General features: G+C 22.2%; 8 protein-coding genes across 8 annotated transcripts in view; 5 read left to right on the top strand and 3 right to left on the bottom strand. All coding sequences in view use genetic code 6, as the record gives it.

Annotated features, from left to right (window-relative positions):
- The window catches only part of TTHERM_00808110 (hypothetical protein), a gene marked incomplete at both ends in the record, with an annotated part of 293 nt that extends 266 nt beyond the window's left edge, over positions 1-27 (bottom strand). Inside the window, one exon of the mRNA XM_001012011.3 lies at positions 1-27. This exon is cut by the window's left edge and continues 182 nt beyond it. Coding sequence (XP_001012011.3) covers positions 1-27 — 27 coding nt within the window.
- A 1,182-nt stretch (positions 28-1,209) lies between these two features.
- Positions 1,210-3,777, top strand: TTHERM_00809110 (hypothetical protein; the record flags this gene model as incomplete). The annotated part of the gene is made up of 5 exons (XM_001012012.2): positions 1,210-1,228; positions 1,335-1,508; positions 1,710-2,204; positions 2,255-2,283; positions 2,422-3,777. 5 exons carry the CDS (start codon positions 1,210-1,212, stop codon positions 3,775-3,777), a joined length of 2,073 nt encoding a protein of 690 aa, XP_001012012.2.
- A 1,205-nt stretch (positions 3,778-4,982) lies between these two features.
- Positions 4,983-6,629, top strand: TTHERM_00809120 (hypothetical protein). Its single transcript, XM_001012013.2, has one exon. The coding sequence runs from the start codon at positions 5,072-5,074 to the stop codon at positions 6,563-6,565; it is 1,494 nt and encodes a 497-aa protein (XP_001012013.2). The 5' UTR covers positions 4,983-5,071; the 3' UTR covers positions 6,566-6,629.
- Positions 6,630-6,850: 221 nt separating this feature from the next.
- Positions 6,851-8,039, top strand: TTHERM_00809130 (hypothetical protein; the record flags this gene model as incomplete). Its single annotated transcript, XM_001012014.2, has 2 exons — positions 6,851-7,309; positions 7,518-8,039. The coding sequence occupies 2 exons, from the start codon at positions 6,851-6,853 to the stop codon at positions 8,037-8,039; spliced, it is 981 nt and encodes a 326-aa protein (XP_001012014.2).
- A 280-nt stretch (positions 8,040-8,319) lies between these two features.
- On the top strand, positions 8,320-9,808 carry TTHERM_00809140 (hypothetical protein; the record flags this gene model as incomplete). Its single annotated transcript, XM_001012015.2, has 2 exons — positions 8,320-8,497; positions 8,565-9,808. The coding sequence occupies 2 exons, from the start codon at positions 8,320-8,322 to the stop codon at positions 9,806-9,808; spliced, it is 1,422 nt and encodes a 473-aa protein (XP_001012015.2).
- Positions 9,809-10,031: 223 nt separating this feature from the next.
- Positions 10,032-11,530, bottom strand: TTHERM_00809150 (DNA-directed RNA polymerase II; the record flags this gene model as incomplete). Its single annotated transcript, XM_001012016.2, has 3 exons — positions 10,032-10,490; positions 10,624-11,108; positions 11,197-11,530. The coding sequence occupies 3 exons, from the start codon at positions 11,528-11,530 to the stop codon at positions 10,032-10,034; spliced, it is 1,278 nt and encodes a 425-aa protein (XP_001012016.2).
- A 1,313-nt stretch (positions 11,531-12,843) lies between these two features.
- TTHERM_00809160 (cyclic nucleotide-binding domain protein) lies at positions 12,844-16,552 on the top strand (the record flags this gene model as incomplete). Its single annotated transcript, XM_001012017.2, has 3 exons — positions 12,844-14,312; positions 14,535-14,886; positions 14,963-16,552. Exons 1-3 carry the CDS (start codon positions 12,928-12,930, stop codon positions 16,550-16,552), a joined length of 3,327 nt encoding a protein of 1,108 aa, XP_001012017.2. The 5' UTR covers positions 12,844-12,927.
- A 1,505-nt stretch (positions 16,553-18,057) lies between these two features.
- TTHERM_00809180 (transmembrane protein, putative) lies at positions 18,058-19,246 on the bottom strand (the record flags this gene model as incomplete). The annotated part of the gene is made up of 3 exons (XM_001012018.2): positions 18,058-18,323; positions 18,377-18,834; positions 18,966-19,246. 3 exons carry the CDS (start codon positions 19,244-19,246, stop codon positions 18,058-18,060), a joined length of 1,005 nt encoding a protein of 334 aa, XP_001012018.2.
- Positions 19,247-19,656: the final 410 nt, after the last annotated feature.

Below are 19,656 nucleotides of genomic sequence, written 5' to 3' on the forward strand. Positions count from 1 at the left end.
AAAATAATTTTAAATTTCCCTCAACATAATTTATTCGCGCTCATTTAATTATTACTCCAGATTTGATTGTCTGTCCTGCTATTCGCGCTCATTTAATTATTTCTTCAGATTTAATTGTCTGTGCTCCTTGAAAATGAATTATTTTTTTAATTATTTTATTTCTGATTCATATGTGTGCCTTGAAAATGAATTATATTTTATTATTATTATTTATTTCTGATTTAAAATTAGATAAATTATTTTATTTTTTATTTATAAATGTAAACAATTTTAACTCTGAAATCTCTACAAACAAATAAATTTCTTATTCGCTCATTTAATTATTTCTTCAGATTTAATTGTCTGTGCGACATTGAAATTTATTTATTTTTTTATTATTATTTATTTCTGATTTAAAATTAGATAAATTATTTTATTTTTTATTTATAAATTGATACAATTTTAACTCTGAAATTTTTACAAACAAATAAATTCTGAGCATCAAATTAAATAAGATCAAATTAATTCTTCCTATTTATTCGCGCTCATTTAATTATTCCGTTTCACTACAAAATTTATTCGCGCTCATTTAATTATTTCTTCAGACATAATTAAGTGCGGAAATTGAGAATATTTAATTATTTTTTTTATTCTTTTTTCTGATTTAAAATTGGAATAAATAATTAGGTGATAAAAAAATAGATGTTGAGTGAAAATAGTTGGAATTGAAATGAATAATTAGGTGATAAAAAAATAGATATTGAGTGAAAATAAATTATTCCGTTGCACTACATAATTTATTTGAACAAATAGTTAGAATTGGAATGAATAATTAGGTGATAAAAAAGTAGATATTGAGTGAAAATAAATTATGTAGTGCAACGGAATAATTTATTTGAACGAATAGTTGGAATTGAAATGAATAATTAGGTGATAAAAAAATAGATATTGAGTGAAAATAAATTATTCCGTTGCACTACATAATTTATTTGAACAAATAGTTAGAATTGGAATGAATAATTAGGTGATAAAAAAATAGATATTGAGTGAAAATAAATTATGTAGTGCAACGGAATAATTTATTTGAACGAATCAAATTATATAGAGCAACAGAATAATTTATTTGAACGAATAGTTGGAATTGAGATGGAAAAAAATTGAAAAATATAATTCAGAAAAAAGATAAAAATAATATATTCAAAAATCAATTAAAATAAAGAATAAAGCATAATGTAAAACAACATACATAGTAAAAGGATTCTTATAATTTTTAGGAAACTAAAAACAAGAAATATATGATCTAAATCACAAACATATAAACAAATAAACTCTATAATTAAACAAGTAATTCATAGATTACTATCCTTTTGAAGACGAAGAAGAAGAGAGAAAATCATGGAATAAAACAAAGAAAATGTTCAATTATGGTCATTATAGTTTAAATTTCCACAAATAACAGATTTACATAAAGTAATAGAAAAAAATATATGAAACAATAAATTATAATAAAATTGAATATCTCAGATCAGGTGAAAATTTCTCTTTAAAAATGATGTAAATAAATAATTTAGTTAAATAATCTTGTGAAGATATACAGATATTTATATCATAAGCCATTAATTTCTACAATATGTGCATAAAATTAGGAAACATTGAAAAATAAAAAAGAAAACTAACTTTCCATTTTAATAATTATCTTCTATCTTTTAACATAATAATCAATATAATAGAAGACGAAGATCCTGAAAATGAGTCAGGTTTAAAAATGGTCTTGATAATAAGAAAAGGAAAAAGTATGTTTTCAGACCAATTAAATAATAATTATCATTTTAATAACATCACATTCTTGATACTCTATAAGATTTATCAATATCTTGATTTAGAATATGAATTATAAGTCTTTAACAAGAGTTACATATTTTCTCAAGATGAAAATGAAAGAGAATCTTGTTATATTCCAATTTAAACAAAGATTTATTTGGATAATAAAAATAAAATCGGAGTTGAACCTGATGAACTTTTCATGTTATAGAAGATTCAATCCATTTATGAGAAGAAATTTAATAATAATATTGTTTTAATTTATAGATTTTATAAGAAATTATGTAAAGATATATTTTTGCTTAATATGATAAATGATAATAATTGGAAAGGATTGAGTTAACGTTTATCTATTTTTAATTAAATAATGGAATTCTTACCTTAAAAAGTTAGTATATATAAAGGTATTTACGATTATGAGAATATTCATCTTTATAATTCTGAATGTAATTAGAATGGATAGAAATGCAAGTTCTGTTCAATGTATGAAATTTTGATTTGATTTGATTTGATTTTCTTTTTATTTAACGATATAATTAATTTTTAATTTATCTAAAATTAAATAAAAATTGAAAAATATTAATTGTGAAAAGATATAACAATTATAAATTAGAAAAATAGATAAAGAGCACAGGCATGTATACTAATAATAACAACAAAAAAACTTCTAAATAAATATTAGAAGAAGAAGAATAATTTTAAAAGGATTAAAAAGCGAAAGACTAAAACAAGGAACTTTATTAGACAATAAATCCAAAAAAAGTTCTTGTGTAAGACACTTTTAATAATATAGGATTTTAATAATAATAAATAGAACCTGATATGTTAATGGCAAGGATAAGACCTTAACATACTCTACCCCAGAGCACAACGTTACCCCAAAGCATAACGTTACCCCAAAGCATAACGTTACCCCAAAACACAACGTTACCCCAAAGCACAGCTTACATAGAATACGAGGTTAAAGTTTCAGACAGAGCCAAGTTATATATAACTGTTCCTGACAAAGGAAATGATTTTCCAGAAATTTAATTTTCCGGGGAAACATTTGAGCAATAAATAGAAAGAATGATTTATCACTTCAAAGAAATAGTAGATAAATAAACTTTCTAAGATTTTGGCCTTGACATTGTTAATACAAGCTTACTTGGTTATTCTTCGTTGATAGATAACCATATAACTAAAAAACGTTTGCCTGGGCGATATTAAATTTAAAAAGCCATGAAAATAACAGATTTTTATCAAAACAGAATCACATATCAAGAACATAACGAATTATTCCATTTATGGTTCATGTAAATCGCATCGCATTTGTTGCATAAGGAAACTGGGAAATATTTTCATATCGAATACTATCAAAAAGTTTTGAATTGTATCGTAACATAAATTCCTTTCTAAACTTTAACGCTTGATTCTGAGCGCGCTGACGATTTGATGAATAATGATCTCATCAAATAACAAACCAGGAGGTTCTATTAGTTAGTAAATAAAAATCTAGTTCATATTGCTAGCTGTAATTATGGAGTTTAAGATTCGATTGGGTTTGTTATAAACTTTAACACCGAACAAATCCCTAAAGAAAGCGAATTAAGAAAGGAACATAAATTCCGTATTTAGCTAAAGAGAATTAAATTGTAACTAAAAAATCAAGTCCAATAACTGGCAATATACGTCTAATAATAAAATCTTACGAAATTGCGAAATTTTAAGAATTTTGAATTCTATTTAGCGATAGCTATTATAGAAAAATTTTTTGTTGTGCCCGATTTCTTCGGAGTTCCGTTGTTTGACGATGAATTTTAAAATTATCGTTAAGCGATGATTCAATTATAAAAGAGCTACTTGAGAAAGTTCGATCATGTCAAGCAATAGGAGTATGAGCCCTATAAATCTAACATGAAAATTTAGGTCGAAAATTATAGGAACGCTCAAAAACAATAAATAGGCTACATAAATATTAAATTAGATGGTTTGTGATTCAGTTTAAACACGAACGTGAATCAATAATGAATTGAATAAAATTTTTTTTTTATTTTATATATTTTAAAAATTTAAGAAAAAGAAAAAAAAACAAAATAAAAAAAAAAGAACAAAAAAAAAATAAAAATCGAAAACAAAAAAAATAAAAAACTTTTAGTTTTGAATATAAATAAAATGGATAGGAATAATTAATCATTTGACTATTAAAAATTTAAATAATAAAACTAAGATTTATTTTAGAATAAAATATAAAGAGAATATAAAAATAGAAATAATAATAACAATAAAGAAGAGAATAAAGAAGAGAATCAAGAATAGAATCAAGAAGATAACTAGATGAAAAAAGCTAGAATAAGAGATTCTAATAATGTTTAAGAATCTTAATATGAAAATTATCTATAAAAATAAATGAATAATATCATATCATAGGATAATGAAGAAAAAAAAGCAAAATATTAAACCTATGCAACAGAATTCGAAGAAAATAAATAAATGTTTACTGAACTCCGTAATATGTTTAAAAAATAATTCTAAGAAAAAAAAACTTTTTTCTAGATGCTTAGATAATTTTTTGAATAAACATATTGTTAAGGCATAAAAGAGAAAGCATAAACAAAATTAAAGAGAAATAGTATAATATAATATAAATGTATCTCAGATGTTGTTAAAATTGATAATTAAATTTAAAGAGTAGAATTTGAAAATTATTTTTTAATTTTTGCTGGAATGTATTTGAATTAATAAGTGAATATTGATTTTAATGAGAAATTATTTGGTGAAATTTTTGATTAAATAATTACTTGGATGCCACTTAAAAATTATAAAACAACACATAAATCATATCTAAGTTATTCTTTATCATATGAATATTTTTGTATTGCAACAAGAAAATTTGTTTTTAATTCTTTTGCTTTTGTTTAAAATATTACTTAAATTGCAAGTTTTAATGTTATTTTAAATAATGAAAATAAAATTATAGGTTATGGAATGTTTGTAAATAAGGATATTTAAGGTGAATTTGGTGAAAAAACAAATAGATATTATAATTTAACAAATTTTGCATTTTAAGAAGATGGTAATGATGAATTAATTATATCATAAATATATATTTATGCAAATATGTATAATATTTATAAAATTTTTTAAAAATATGCAGAAAAATAAAATTATAAATTTTATCTAGCATTTGCTATAATAAAAAAACTATTTCTAGATTGTGATTTTTATGGAGTTCCTTTTTGTTAAGATGAATATGATACATATGGAACAGTTAGATTGATGATAAATTATTATGATAGTTATTGTGGAATTACTAATAATGAATAAGATTTTATTTTACCTATTTTATAAATGGGTTAGGATAAATATATAGATATGTAGAGATATTAAATGGACAAAATATAAGAAAAAATTTAATTAAAAAATTGAAAAAAAATATTTGTAAAACACCAATATTATTTTAAATTATAAAACTAAGAATAAAAGCTATAATAAGAATATGAGTAAAAGGAAATAAAGTTTTTCTTAAGATAAAGAATCAAAGAAAAACTCTGAAGAAATAAAAGTTTTAGAAGAGTTTATTGAAATAAATGTAAAGTAAGAAGAAGAATAATTTGAGGAGAAAATCAGCAAAAAATTAAAAATAGAAAATTAGGATGAATAAGAAATTAAGGAGCATAAATAATCCTAACAAATTTAAATAAGATAGTAATAATAATTACAAATATTATAACCTAGAGTTCAATCTCAGATGGGATTCCAAATTGATGATAAAACAATTTAATTTCTGATAATTAAATTAATAACTTGTTTCAACAAATCCGCGAATGAAAAATAAAAAATCGAAGGTTATACAAGTTTATATAATTACTTTTATGCTAAGTATGAAAGTTTATTTTCAATATATTTTGGAAATAACGAAGAAAAGTTTTACAATATTGCCAATTCGATTAAAAAATTATAAGACAACAATATCATGGAAGTCTATGAATAATTTGATGAAATTTTTAATTCAAAAATAAAGAATATCTATGATAATAATGAAAGCTTAAATAACAGTTAAATCCAATTTGATATGGAATTATTTGAAAGGATATATGAATAAATAATTTCTTAATGTCCTTTTCATTGCCTCTAATAAAATAGTTGGCAATATGAAAATATTTCAAACTCTGAATAAGCAAAAAAAGCTTCTGATAAATTTATAGGAATTGTCAATAGCAAATTAGAGCATTTTGCTAATTTTATAATTTTCGAAAAAAATAATATCGAATAGTAAGTTTGCAGTAAAGATAAAATAGATGTTATCTATTTTAATAAAGATATCATGCCTAAGCCATAATATATAACAGAGAATTATAACGTATTTATAACAAGAACAAATTTCTCTTTAATTGAATAGCTTAAAAATAATTTAAAGTTAAGACAAATTTCTCTATATTTCCATAGAGAAAATATACAAAAAATAATAAGTGACAAATAAAAACTTATAGGAAAAAGTTTATATGCATAGTTTGTATTTTATTTTTAAATGGCAATATTAAAGAAATTATTTGTTAAGTGCGATTTCTATGGCGTTCCTCTAACAGATAATGAATTGCTTTAAAAAAATTATATTTAGAGTATAAAAAATATACACTAATTATATACTAAAATCTGGAGCTGTTATTTAAAGGATATGCCTTATCCTTAAAATAAAGAAATAACTCCCGAAGAATACAAATTTGCATAAAATTTCTTTTTAGCAAACATTTAAGCTCAATTGAACTTAGAGCTTTTCAAATGAACAAGATTAATTCTTCTAATATAATTTTAACACAATTTTACTTGTAATAATGAAAAATGAATACATATAATTAAATTAAAAAAACAAAAAAAAAAAACAAATAAAAAAAACAAAAACAAAAAAACAAAAATAAAACAAGAAAAAACAAAAAAATAAAAAACTTTTAGTTTTAAATAATTAAATAATTTAAATAAAAATAAAAAAAATGAAAAATAATAATTGTGAAAGCTTAATTTATTTATATAGGTAACAATAATAAAGAACATTAATAAAAATATCAATTAAATGGATAGAAATTCCGATTTAGATAAATTTAAAGATTAAAACAGAGAATTGTTTTAAAATTACATAGGAAATAATCTCGAAGAGGATTTAAAAAAGAAGAAAGAAGAAATTGAGCAACAAATGAATAGAGCTAGGATAAGATAACCCGAACAGAAAGACGAAGGAATTAAAGATTCTTGTATTTACTAACTTGGTAATTAAAATAAAGAATCTTCTGAATTTTCTATCTCCAAATAAAGCTTTAAAAGAATATTTTCCATCATCAGCAGTATGTTTGGCGATTAAGATAAAAAATATGAAGATAAGAATTTCTTCCTTTATGTGAATGATTAATTTGGAAAGTTGTTTGGATAACTATTAGCCAAAAAGAAAGATAAAGATTATGTACAACCTAGAACTATTTTAGATTTCGAATACATTAGGAAAGAATATGGAAATTTAAATGAGCAATTCCAAGAAGTATTTTTAGTCTTCGCTTAGAATTATTACTATAATTAGAAAATTATCAATGGACTTCCATTTGACAAGAAATTATTTGGTGAAATATGTGAATAGATAGATAATCACACAATTTCCTTTCTAAAAAATTACATTAAGTAAGGAACAATGTAGAAAATATCTATTTAGTTATAGTAACTATTCATAAATATCTAAAAAATTCATAAAGTTGATAGATGAAGATTTAATTCATTTCGCAAACTTTGTTCACGGTTCAAAAGAAGATAAAACTATGGCTGGTTTTGGCATGTGTGTAAATGGAAAGTTATTACACTAAGAAGACTGGAGAAACTTGTTTTACAATTTAATAAATATCAAATCTGCTTCAGTAACTGATGTTTGCTAAATATAATATTACTTCTATATGCAGAACATTTTAAGAATACTAAAACGTTACTAAGATAAGTATAAATAGGACATAACTCAACAATTTGAAATCTATTTTGCTTTAGCATTTGTAAAAAAAATCTTCTCTATACACGAATTTTACGGAGTTCCCCTAGAGGATGCAGAATTCAAAAATTTCAAAGATGCTATATTAAATACATAACAAATGTATGCAGGCGATTACCAACCACAATAGTAACCTGATTATGAGCCTTACAAAACTATCGTATAAATAAATCCAAACTAATACTAAGAAGCATAAATTATCTAAAAAGCATTGATAAATTCAAAAAAATAATAATGAATTATCAAATAATTAAATCATAATTAAACTAAAACTATGAATATTCAAATTAACAATTAAATTTGATTTGATAATTAATATCTCTTTTTTACTTATTAATTAAAAAAAACAGATAAAAAAAAACAGATAAAAAAAAACCAAACAAAAAAACAAAAATAAAACAAGAAAACAAAAAAATAAAAAACTTTTAGTTTTAAATAATAATAAAAAATGAAAAATAATTTTTGTGAAAAGGTAATATATTTATTAATAGAAAAGTAAGTAAATAGCATAACAAAAAATGAGTAGCAGAAAGTCAAAGAAAACAAGTAATTCTCAGGATTTAAATGACATTGAGATTTCCTAACGAGTTTAGAAAAAAAGAATGAAAAAAGAAGAAAAAGAAGAAAAAGAATAGTAAGTAGAATAAAAAATACAGTAAGTTTCTAATTAAGAACTTATTTTTAAAAAACCATAAGGTAGGCCTTAATATTCTAATAATACGGTAATGAAATAATAATAATAAGATGAAAAAATACTTTAAAGTGAAACTTCACCCTAATGTACGGATTAACGTATTCTTGAACTTGGCATGCATGAAAGTGTATAGTACGAATACACATATCATAAAAACAACTAGAATAAATGCACTTAATATGGATACATATACCATTAATCCTGAATCCTAAATTATGTTTAGCATGTTTAGAAACAAACAATATCCTGTAATCGAAAGTAAAGATTTTTCAGGGGTAGCTATAAAGCCTAGATTACCGATATCAAGTTAAGGTCAAATTCCAGAATTTAAATTATAAGAAATAAATATGGAAGAAATAATTGATAATCTTAATGAATGCTTTTTAATTAAATAACAGTTATCTGAAGGAAGTAAATAAACATTGTATGAATATCTCTATTAAAAAAAATAAGTTGTGTATAATAGATTAGACATATTCTAAAAATTAAGTGAAAAGAAATATTACTTCACTGTTGTTCATAATTTTAACACCAAAAACGATTATGATACTCTTTATCAATTCTTCAACCAGATTTTCATGGAAGTTTTTTAAATTCATTTTAAAGACAAACTCGGAAATTAAACTCCATTCAGTGAAGTCTTATTCAATAATTTGGTAGATAAATTGGTTGTTTAGCAACCATATGGGCGCATTGATTTAACAAGAGATTAATTATAAAATCACATGTTAAATCCCACAAACGTTTAAAATGCAAAAAGATTTATAGATACTGTGGATAATAATTTAAAACATTTTGCAACTTTTATTACCGATTGTAGTAAAAATTAAACAGATTTCGTTGATTATGTCGTTTTTAATTACGAAACAGTATCTTATTTTATTAAAAAATCTGTTCCAAATTTGAAAACATTTGATGATGAAATGAACTCGAAGGATAAATAAATTATTTCTACAAAAATGATTTATTTCCATTAAAAGGAAATTGAAAATTTAATGGATAAAATGTAAAAAATGTTTAATTAAGATTTGAGCATATAATTTAACTTATATTTTGCTTTTGCTGTGATGAAAAAATTGTTATTCTCATGTGATTTTTATGGAGAGCCTTTAGTAATATTTGAATTGGATAAATTTATTATAGCTAATGAAGAACTTCAAAAAAGCTACACCGGATAGGAATTTAATAAGAAAAATGATATAAATAATCTTCCATACTTCTTTAATGTTCAATCTAATCCATGCATTTACAGAATAGAATAAAATAAATAATTAAAAATAGTATATGAAAAACTCAACAAGAGATTATTTTGATTCTGATTTTAATTTAATTACACCAATATATTGAAAATTAAAATTTCATTATATCAATTTAAAAAAAACAAAAAAAAACAAATAAAAAAAAACCAAACAAAAAAACAAAAATAAAACAAGAAAAAACAAAAAAATAAAAAACTTTTAGTTTTAAATATTTAAAATAAATAAATAAATAATTAAAAAAAAAATAAATAAATAAAATCACATCAAATCAACATAATCATATATTCTATTTTGGTTTGAAATAAATAGACATACCCAAAGAATTCAATAAATCCTTAAAGTGTTTCGACGAATATTATATTTATGTTTTAACAACTTCGCTTTTACCGTTACAATTTTTACAATAATATTTTTATTAATTCTAATCTCTATGCGCATATAAACCACAATGAGAACATATATCAACAACAAAACCATCTGAGTGCTACCACGCAAATTATTTTATTACATTTGTTGTACCTGCAGATAAAAATGCAGCCATTTCCATTTCACCCAATCTCGAACCTCCATTATTCTTTGCACCATCTCTAGGTTAAAATACTTAGTTTCTATAAGCTTCATTAAATCCTACAGCATAAAGTTTACTAAACGCTTTCTATTCTTGAGCAGCATAAAATACAAATCCAACTTGAGCATATCCAATAAATTCTCCAGTTAAAGGATAATAAATCTTTTTCTATCCCAATATATTTCTTTATATTTCTTCTTATCTATCTATCTTCTTCACTTTGATTTGTATCATTAAGATTTTACATTTTATTATAATAATCTAATAAATGTTTATAAGTTTTATTAAGTTAATCTTTTACATCGCAAAACATTGAAGAATCCAAAAACAATCCAGTTAATAACACAAGATAAGAAGTATATTATTCAATATTCATACCTATTGTCATTCTGGTTGAAAATGAACAAGGATTAATTATAATATCAATTGGTGTACCATCATTTGTATATGGCATTTAATTTTCATCTCTAATTGTTCCAATTGTTCCCTTCTATCCGCATCTTGCAGCATATTTATCACCAATTTAAGGATATAATGGAATAATAAATCTTATTATAATTTTTTATTATCCATCAACATTAATTTATTTCACTTTTAAAATTATTCCTTCTTCATATTCAAACTTTATAGATCTATCAATTATTTAATCTTCTTGATTTAAAATTAATATTTTACCTATAACAATATCACCTTTTCTTACAACTGAACCTTCTCTAATTAATCCATTTTCATCTAATTTTTCATAATTTAAATCATGTTAGAAATTTTTAACATCTCCATTCTTACCTTTAATTATATCTGTCTGGTCTTCCTATAATTTCAGTCGATCCAGTTTATTATTTCTAAATAACAACTTCTATTATATCTTATTTACATTATAAATACATAGATTTTGCTAATCTGGATGAAATTGTAATAGAATCTTCTTGTTAATATCCATGTTCTTACAATACTGCAATACATACATTTGTACCGTTAAACTTTTCATTTGTATTTATCATATTTGTTGTCATTGTTTAAACTAAAGGAGCAGAACCCAAAATAAGATATTAATTTATATCGGATCTTAAATCATTATCACTATATGGTTTTTAAACACTTCTCTTCATCTGAACAAAAGCAAAAATATTTCTAGGTGCATAATTACAATGAGGATAAGGAATAGTTGAAGGATTTATACCTAAAACATTTATAGGATGAATTTCCATCAAATCAAAATTTAAATATACTCCTACATATCTATTTTTTTCTTATAATGATATATTTTTTTATTATCCATTAATTCTACTATTTCTTAAAAAGTTATTATATTCTAATATTTGAGCACTTGGTGAAACTAATTTATTACTTATTTCTTAAATATCACACCATTCTATACTTTGAGGAAATTCAGATAAAAATTATTCCCAAGTTTATTTATATTTTATTTTTAACAATTAATTAATCATATATTTTATTTTAATCTTTTATTTCTTAGAATATTTAATTATTTTAATCCTTAGTTTCAATTACAAATAAAGGTCTTATCATTCTTCCACTATCTCCATAAATTAAAATTTCATTCCATTATCCTTAAACTTCAAAAGTAACATATCTAGGAATTTTACCTTGAAATCTTCCTTATCTCAAATATTATATTGTTGAATATGGATCATTAGTTAAAAATAATAACTTACCGAATAGATATATCTTTGTTTTATTTTAGATATTTATAATTTATTCAATTAATTTCATTTATAATTTTCCTGATTTTAAATTTTAAAGGAATTTTATTGCATCTGATTATGTTTTTAATTATCCTTAGAATGAATTTTCTCTGTATTTTAACAATATTAAACTTAATTCATAATATACTTTAGTTACATTTTTCCAATTATTTACATAACTCTTACTTAATGTTTTCATATAAAAATTGATTCTTATTTCTACATTAAAATCTTTCAAAAATATTACAATCTATTTATCTCATACATTTTAATAAGATTCTCTATAAATATTATTCTTCTAAAATATTAATTGCTCTTTTTTCAAAATTAAACTTATTTTCCATATATCTTATTTATCTTGTACTAATTAATAATTACCATCTATTTTTCAAAAGTTAATTTAATTTCTTATTTTAAACTCTTATAAAATTTTACTCACTAAAAATAATAAATGTTATATTAAATATTTCAGGATTAGCTAGCAAAAATTATTTAAATATGGTGAATTAAATATTTAAATAATTTTTTTAAGATATAAAAATTAAAATAGATTTTGTATACAAAATCGTTAAGTTAGAATATATAATATAAAAATTTATGATAATTTTTTTAATAATCATTACTAATAAGATAGCATGTCATTAACTAACTAGTTCAAAGAGTAAAATTGACTATCACATTTTTAAATAATTATATTTGTTGTTTGGTTATATATAGCTTAACATTGTCAATTAAATTCCTTGTTATAGTCAGAAAATCATAATTTAATTAAAAAAATAGACAAAGGCATCAAGTTATTAATTTTGCATTTTTCTTAATTTATTAAAGTAATTTTAATAATAAATTATGCTTTTGATAATCAGAATAAAAAATAGATAAAAAGTAAACAAATTTTTATTATGACGGAGGAGAACAAATTTTAAAGCTAATAAATAGATAATCAAAATTATTCAAAGAGAAGCACTTTTTCCGTCGGAGTAAATCATTATTAGCTGCCTACATTCAAAAGGGCTAGCAATATGCTGCATTAGGTAAAAAGAGTAAATTCATCTTTTTAATCAAACTCTGGATCGTATTAGAAAAAGTTTATTTCAGATTCGTAGAACTCAAAGGTTTTATTAAATTCTACTGATGGCTAAGCAAAATGGAAACAGCTTGAATAAATTATGAAAAAGCTAAAATTTAAAACCTATGTTAAAAAATTTCTAATGTTGAGTAGGAAGCGACTTTATAAACTCTTGAATATAACGCAGGTAAATCTAATAAATGACTAAGCTTCATACTTTGATTTTGAAAAGTAAGCAGAGCGATAAAAAAAAAAGAATCTATTAACATAAAAAAAATAAAATGAAGTAGCTTAATGGATGATTTTTAATCCAAATAATATCTTCCTTGAAATATGGAGTTTTATAAAAATTATTTGCATAATAATTTGCTTCTTTTTTTATTTAGTTAGCTTTGCTTTTAGTGTGTCTATTTAAGAATTATTAAGTCCATATATTTCTTTTGGATGCTAATTTTTTCTTGTTTTAGACATTTTTGTGCACTTAAACACAGCCATATACCTAAAAGGATAGCTAAATAATAGTAGGAGTGCAATTTTATAATAATACATGTCTTCAAAATGTTTTTATAGAGATTTAATCCAGGTGATAGCCTATTTTTTATACTAATTTTTAGTTTTAACTGATTTTACTCCTACTTTTCTCTAGCAGCTTTTATTATTACCTATTGTCCTAAAGTATTAAGATTTAAATAATATGCTATAAAAAATGAAAATCAAATACATCTAAAAAAAAGAAACCTAAAATATTTTCGAATTAATAAATCTTATCAAAAATATTTTATTCATTTCTCATGTTTTTTCGTGTATTTGGATCTTAACTGCCAAACTTAATTTGAAAATAAATTAAGGGTATTTAGCTAGCACTCAGAGTGTTTCTAATTAGTAGAACTTTACAACATGGATTGATTTTATGAACATTTAAAATGAGAATTGGGCTATTTAGTACTTATATTCATATTATTTTATAGTAGTTACTATGATAACAGTTGGATACGGAGATGTTAAACCAACAAATCCTTTAGAAGTTGGGGTATGTATTGTTCTAATGATGACTTGCTGCTTAGTTTTTGGTTTTGCAATAAATCAAATTGGATATATATTTTAAGATGTTTATCTAAGAGAAAAAAACATTTTTTAAAAAAGAAATATAATATCCAAATATATGCAAAAAAAAGAAATAAATTCTAAAGTTTAACAACAAGTTTTTGAGTATTTAGAGTAAACATTTTAAAAATTACAAATTCTATTTCTAATTATTAAAAGATTATTATTTTCTTTAACCAAAAAAAAAAACAAATACCTCCTTAACTTTATTTATTTACCCAAAATTTAATTAATTATTTATTTAAGATGAAATAATGAGGGTAAAATTTACTTATATTAACATAATTATATCAAAATAAGATAGAAGTTTGTTTATACTTTAATTAATATGTAAAGGTATACTTGGAGAGAAGAAATAGATGAGCACATATAAGAAGCAAATATAATTTTAAACTAGCTCTCAGGAAATTTAAAATAATTAATATCATTAGAATCAAACAAGTTAATTTTAAAACAAAATAGAATACTTAAAGATAACTTTGATAAATAAATACTTTAAGAAATTATTCCATATATATAAGAATAAAACTGCACTCCTGGAGAGATTGTTATTGATTGTCAAATAGGAAATGTAGAATGTTATCTTTATTTTGTGCAGCAAGGTCAATTAGAATTCTTTAGTAATGGATAAAAATCAGAAAAAATAAATAATTATTAAGATGTCCATTCGATTAAAAAGATTTTTTAAGTAATTTAAATAACTTTTATTATTATTTTCTAAAGAGCAAAATTACATTTTAATCACTTTATTTTACATATAATAGGGAGAAAATTTTGGATAATAATCATTTTTTACTGGAGCAAAGGAAAATTTAGGTGTAAGGAGTTTAAGTTTTAGTACACTTTTGAAAATTAAAAGAAGTGATTTTGTAAACATTTTAAAATAATATCAAAGTGATTATGAAAAGTTTTGCATGATCAAGGATAAAATAATATTTTCTGGATTTTACGCTTAGCTAAATGAATAGTGTTCTTCTTGTAAAGAAAGGACTCACTCTGAAATTTTATGTCCAATATTGCATTATATTCCAAAAAAGTTTAAAATTCTCTAGGAAAATGATCGTAATTTTCCTCATATTACTCGAAACAGTAGCTTCTAAAGAAATATTTCTCATAAAACGAATACTTTAAAAGAGTTAGAAAATAATGTCTATAGAATAGTTTAATTTATAGAGGATAAATGTGAAGATCTTGATTAATTTGAAAACTAAAATTTAGAATATCCATGTTTTCAGAATGAATATAATAATAGCTTTAATGAGATTGATGAGCATTAAGATAAAGTCTTCTAAAATGCTAGCAATGAACAAATGCAACCTCAATTTTAGAAAAGTAGTTTGGTAAAAGATGAGATTGCTTTTCCAAGGAGAAGATCTAAGATACTTGCCTTAATTCATACTAATAGCCTTATGAATAGCCAGAAAGCATTAGATGAAGAAATTTAGCAGCACATTTAGAATTAAAGTGAGGAGGGCAGTGATTTAGTAAACAAAAGAAAAAGATTAAATCAAATAAAGAAGAATGTTATTTCAGAGAGCATGGAATAATAAAACAATAAACTTACTTAAGAATTAGATGAATTAACAGAGAGTCATCTTTATTAAAAATATGGCTAAAATAACAGAGTTAGCTTCATAAATTAATCATTAAAGGACTTATAAATTTCTGAAAAATGTACTAAACACTAAATAAGTAGCGAAAATGCTAACAATTTTTAAGTTTAAATTGAAAATCAAGCCAAGGTTAGTATAGATTTTCCTAGCAAGTTTATTTTACACTCATTTTAAAATTACGATTTTGAAGTATTCTAAGGAAAATTTGAATCGCTTTAAAACTTTAAATACTATTATCCATTCTAAAATTGTAAAGAAATAATAAATAAATTAAATGAAATCAACTTAAGTAAAAGAAATAAGATGGGTATTAAAAAAACTTCAAAAAATGATAATAGTACTTGCTATGGTAGAAGAAACAACTTATTTAAATTTATCTAACAATTAAAGAGCTCTCACAGAGATTAGAAAACAGATAGTAATCAAATTTCAATCAATTAAAGTTTTGAATTTAATATTAAGTAGTAAAACGCAGATTTTTCATCTAATAAATAAGCTTAAAATAGTTCTTCTAAATTGGAATAATCAAATATTTCTAGTTTTGAAGAAATTTAATTGAATTAGAGCAAGCAATCTAATGAAATATCAAATTAGAATTAAAATAACACAATAAAAGTTGATTTAGAAATCCCTTTATTTGAAGAAGACTAAGAACATTTCTAGATACAACCCTCTTCTTCTCAATGTAAAAGGTCATACCTATTTGGATAATAATCACAACTTTAAAAATCTCTTTATTGATGAAACTTAAACAATTAACAAGTAAAAGCAAAAACCTTTTATTTAGTTCTAAAAATAAAATTGAAAATATCTAATTGCATTTTTTTATTTAAAAATTAATTAATGTGTATTTCAAGGTTTAAGAAGGCCATGAAAAAAATTATTTATATTTTTAATTAGGCATTTTTGCAAATAACATTTAATATTAAGATTTCAATATAACATCAAAAAATTATTATTTATATTAATTCACTTTATATGTATTTTAAAAACACTTTTAAGCAATTTATTAAATATTTTATTCTTAAAATTAATAATCCTTATATTTAAGATAAATAGTTTTTTTAATCACACATCATTAAAATACTCAAAACATTACTTTTTATTTTTCCTATATAAAATGAAAAAAAATATTGGCAACTGTGAGATTCGAACTCACGCGGATTACATCCAGGCGATCTTAAGTCGTCCCCCTTAACCAACTCGGGCAAATTGCCTTATTGAAATATTAAGTTAATTATTAATTATTTTTTAACAAATTTGCTAGCAAAGTATTCTAAATAACTAAAAATAATTTTTTTTGTTGAGTAAAAATTAGAATAATAATTTTGCTATTTTTTTAGAAAAACTTCTTAAGACTAAAAAAATCATTTATATTTATTAGATTAAAAGAACATTCTAAAAATATAATTTTAAAAATTTTAATAGATTTTAATCAAGTAAGTAAGTAAGTAAACTCTATTATAATTTATTATTAATAGTTTTAGTTTTTTAAAATTTTATCAGCTAAAAAGCGATTAATTCTTAAATCCTTCATAAATTATAATTAATTTAAATATAATCTAAATTAAATATATGAAAAAAAAAAAAAAAATATATATATATACAATGAGACTCAAATTAAATTGGAAATATAAAATATATTTAGAGTTTGAACAAATTTCTATAAGAAACTTAATAACTTTCAATATATATCAATCAATATTCAAATTTGATTTGAGACACACTATATGCTTAAAGTAATTTATCACTTGAGTAATTTTTAGGTTTAAAGTGTGGTGTGTTTTTTAATTATGAAAATGAAGATAATAAATAATACATTTCAAATTTGATTTTAATGATAAAAACAAAGATGAATGGTATTAAAAAAAATACAATTTACATATTTAATATAATGGAATTTTAAAATTGTGTATTTACAAAAAAATTTATCAGAAATTATGTCATTTTAAATGCAATTTACTAGTAAAATAAATATTGAAAATATTTACTTTGATAAAAAAATAGCTTTTGTTTTAGATATTAAAATTTGATAATATTAACTAATCTGCGAAATCTATTGTTTTTTTGGATAAAGTTATCTACAATCAAACAAAATAAGCAAGATAGAAATATGAGCGAAAGAAAATTAGATTCTTCATAAAGGGAAAATTAGAGTTTTTAATGTCATCGCGAGAATTATAGGAAATCGAAGACTATTTAAGATACAAATCGTAAAATTAACACAGAAAATAATAGTCAAAAGGTCAGAACTCTTTTTAGAACATCTAATTTTTTACAGATTAATCAAGATACTGATAATTTATTTTCTAAGAGCATCTTGGACACTAAAAGGCAAAGCCAGTAAAATCGAATGAATGATAAAGATTTTAATCTCTCAGGCCATAGCTTAGAATCACACTTAAAGCAGGATAAAGATGCTTTTCAAAAAGTTGAAATGTTTATCCAGATTATTAAGAAGATAAGATTAAAGAAGTATATAAATACTTTTTTATAGTTGAGTAAGATCTGGCTGTACAAAAATCTTAATTAAAAATAATTGATGCAGATATATGATTTGAGTACATTTTAACAAAGTGATAATAGCAATTTAAATAATTAAAGTTAGAATAATGATAATAAATTTTTTATTTTCCAAATGATTTAAAGGATATCCATTCCTATTTTCTTGCCTCATAGTTACTTCATAAGTATTTGGTAAATGCTTAAGATAATCAGTATCTCCATTTGCTATTTCTTTTATTTAATTGCGTTTACAGTTGATATAAATATTAATAACCTTTTTGATATTAGAATACTCTTATTGTGTTAATTATGCCTTGTTATTGATATTTTCTTAACAATAAACACAGGCATCTACATTAAAGGTATCCTTTGCACTAACAGACAAGACATATTTAGCTATTACAGATCTTCTATAACATTTTACTGTGATATTTGCTCTGTTTTCTTTACTTCCGTTTACTACTTAATACACTTTTGTAACATCTAACAAAATAGAGCAGTCTTAATTTTATTACTACCTATTGTATTTAAACTTAATGACTTCTATGTGATAATCAAAAAGATTAAATTCAGATTCTAATTTGATAGAAAAATGTAAAATTGCATTGAATTAATCAACCTCATCAAGAATATCATATTTATATCTCACATTTTTGCATGCATTTGGCTGCGAATAGGTCTAGTTTCACAAGAATATTTTGATTCTTCATAGGGAAATTCAAGTTCTAGTTTGAATGTAGAAAAAGGAAACTAATCGTTCTATTCTTGGATTGATTTAATGAATTTAAGTGATTCTTCATGGTATGATTAATATTTATACTCATATTATTACATAATTGTAACTATGAGTACTGTGGGATATGGTGACATCAGACCTACTAATCCATTAGAAGTAGCTATTTGTGTGTTTCTAATAATAACTTGCTGCATAATGTTTGGTTTTACACTTAATTCTATTGGTGAGATATTTTAGGAGTTTTTTACTAAAGAAAAATTAATTTAAGAAAAAAGATATATAATAGCTAATTATATGGATAAAAATCACATCGATGCTAGCACCAGAAAAAGTATTTTTGAATATTTAGAGTAAAAAATTAAAAATTTATTTTTCTCAATTTAATTAATTTTAAATTGTTTTCGAAATTTTAAAAGAAATTGATTTTAATATTTTAAGCTAATTTTGAAAAATGAAAGAATTAAAATATTTGTATTTTTGTTAAAGATATAAATACATAAATCAATTCAGTATAACTAAGAAAATAAAGCAATAATTTTAAAAATCTAATAGCACCCTACAAAAAATTTATTTGTTTACTTAACTAAACAATTAAACAAATAGA

The sequence above is a fragment of the Tetrahymena thermophila genome, assembly GCF_000189635.1.
Source record: "Tetrahymena thermophila SB210 genomic scaffold scf_8254718, whole genome shotgun sequence".
NCBI classification, from domain to species: Eukaryota; Ciliophora; class Oligohymenophorea; order Hymenostomatida; family Tetrahymenidae; genus Tetrahymena; species Tetrahymena thermophila.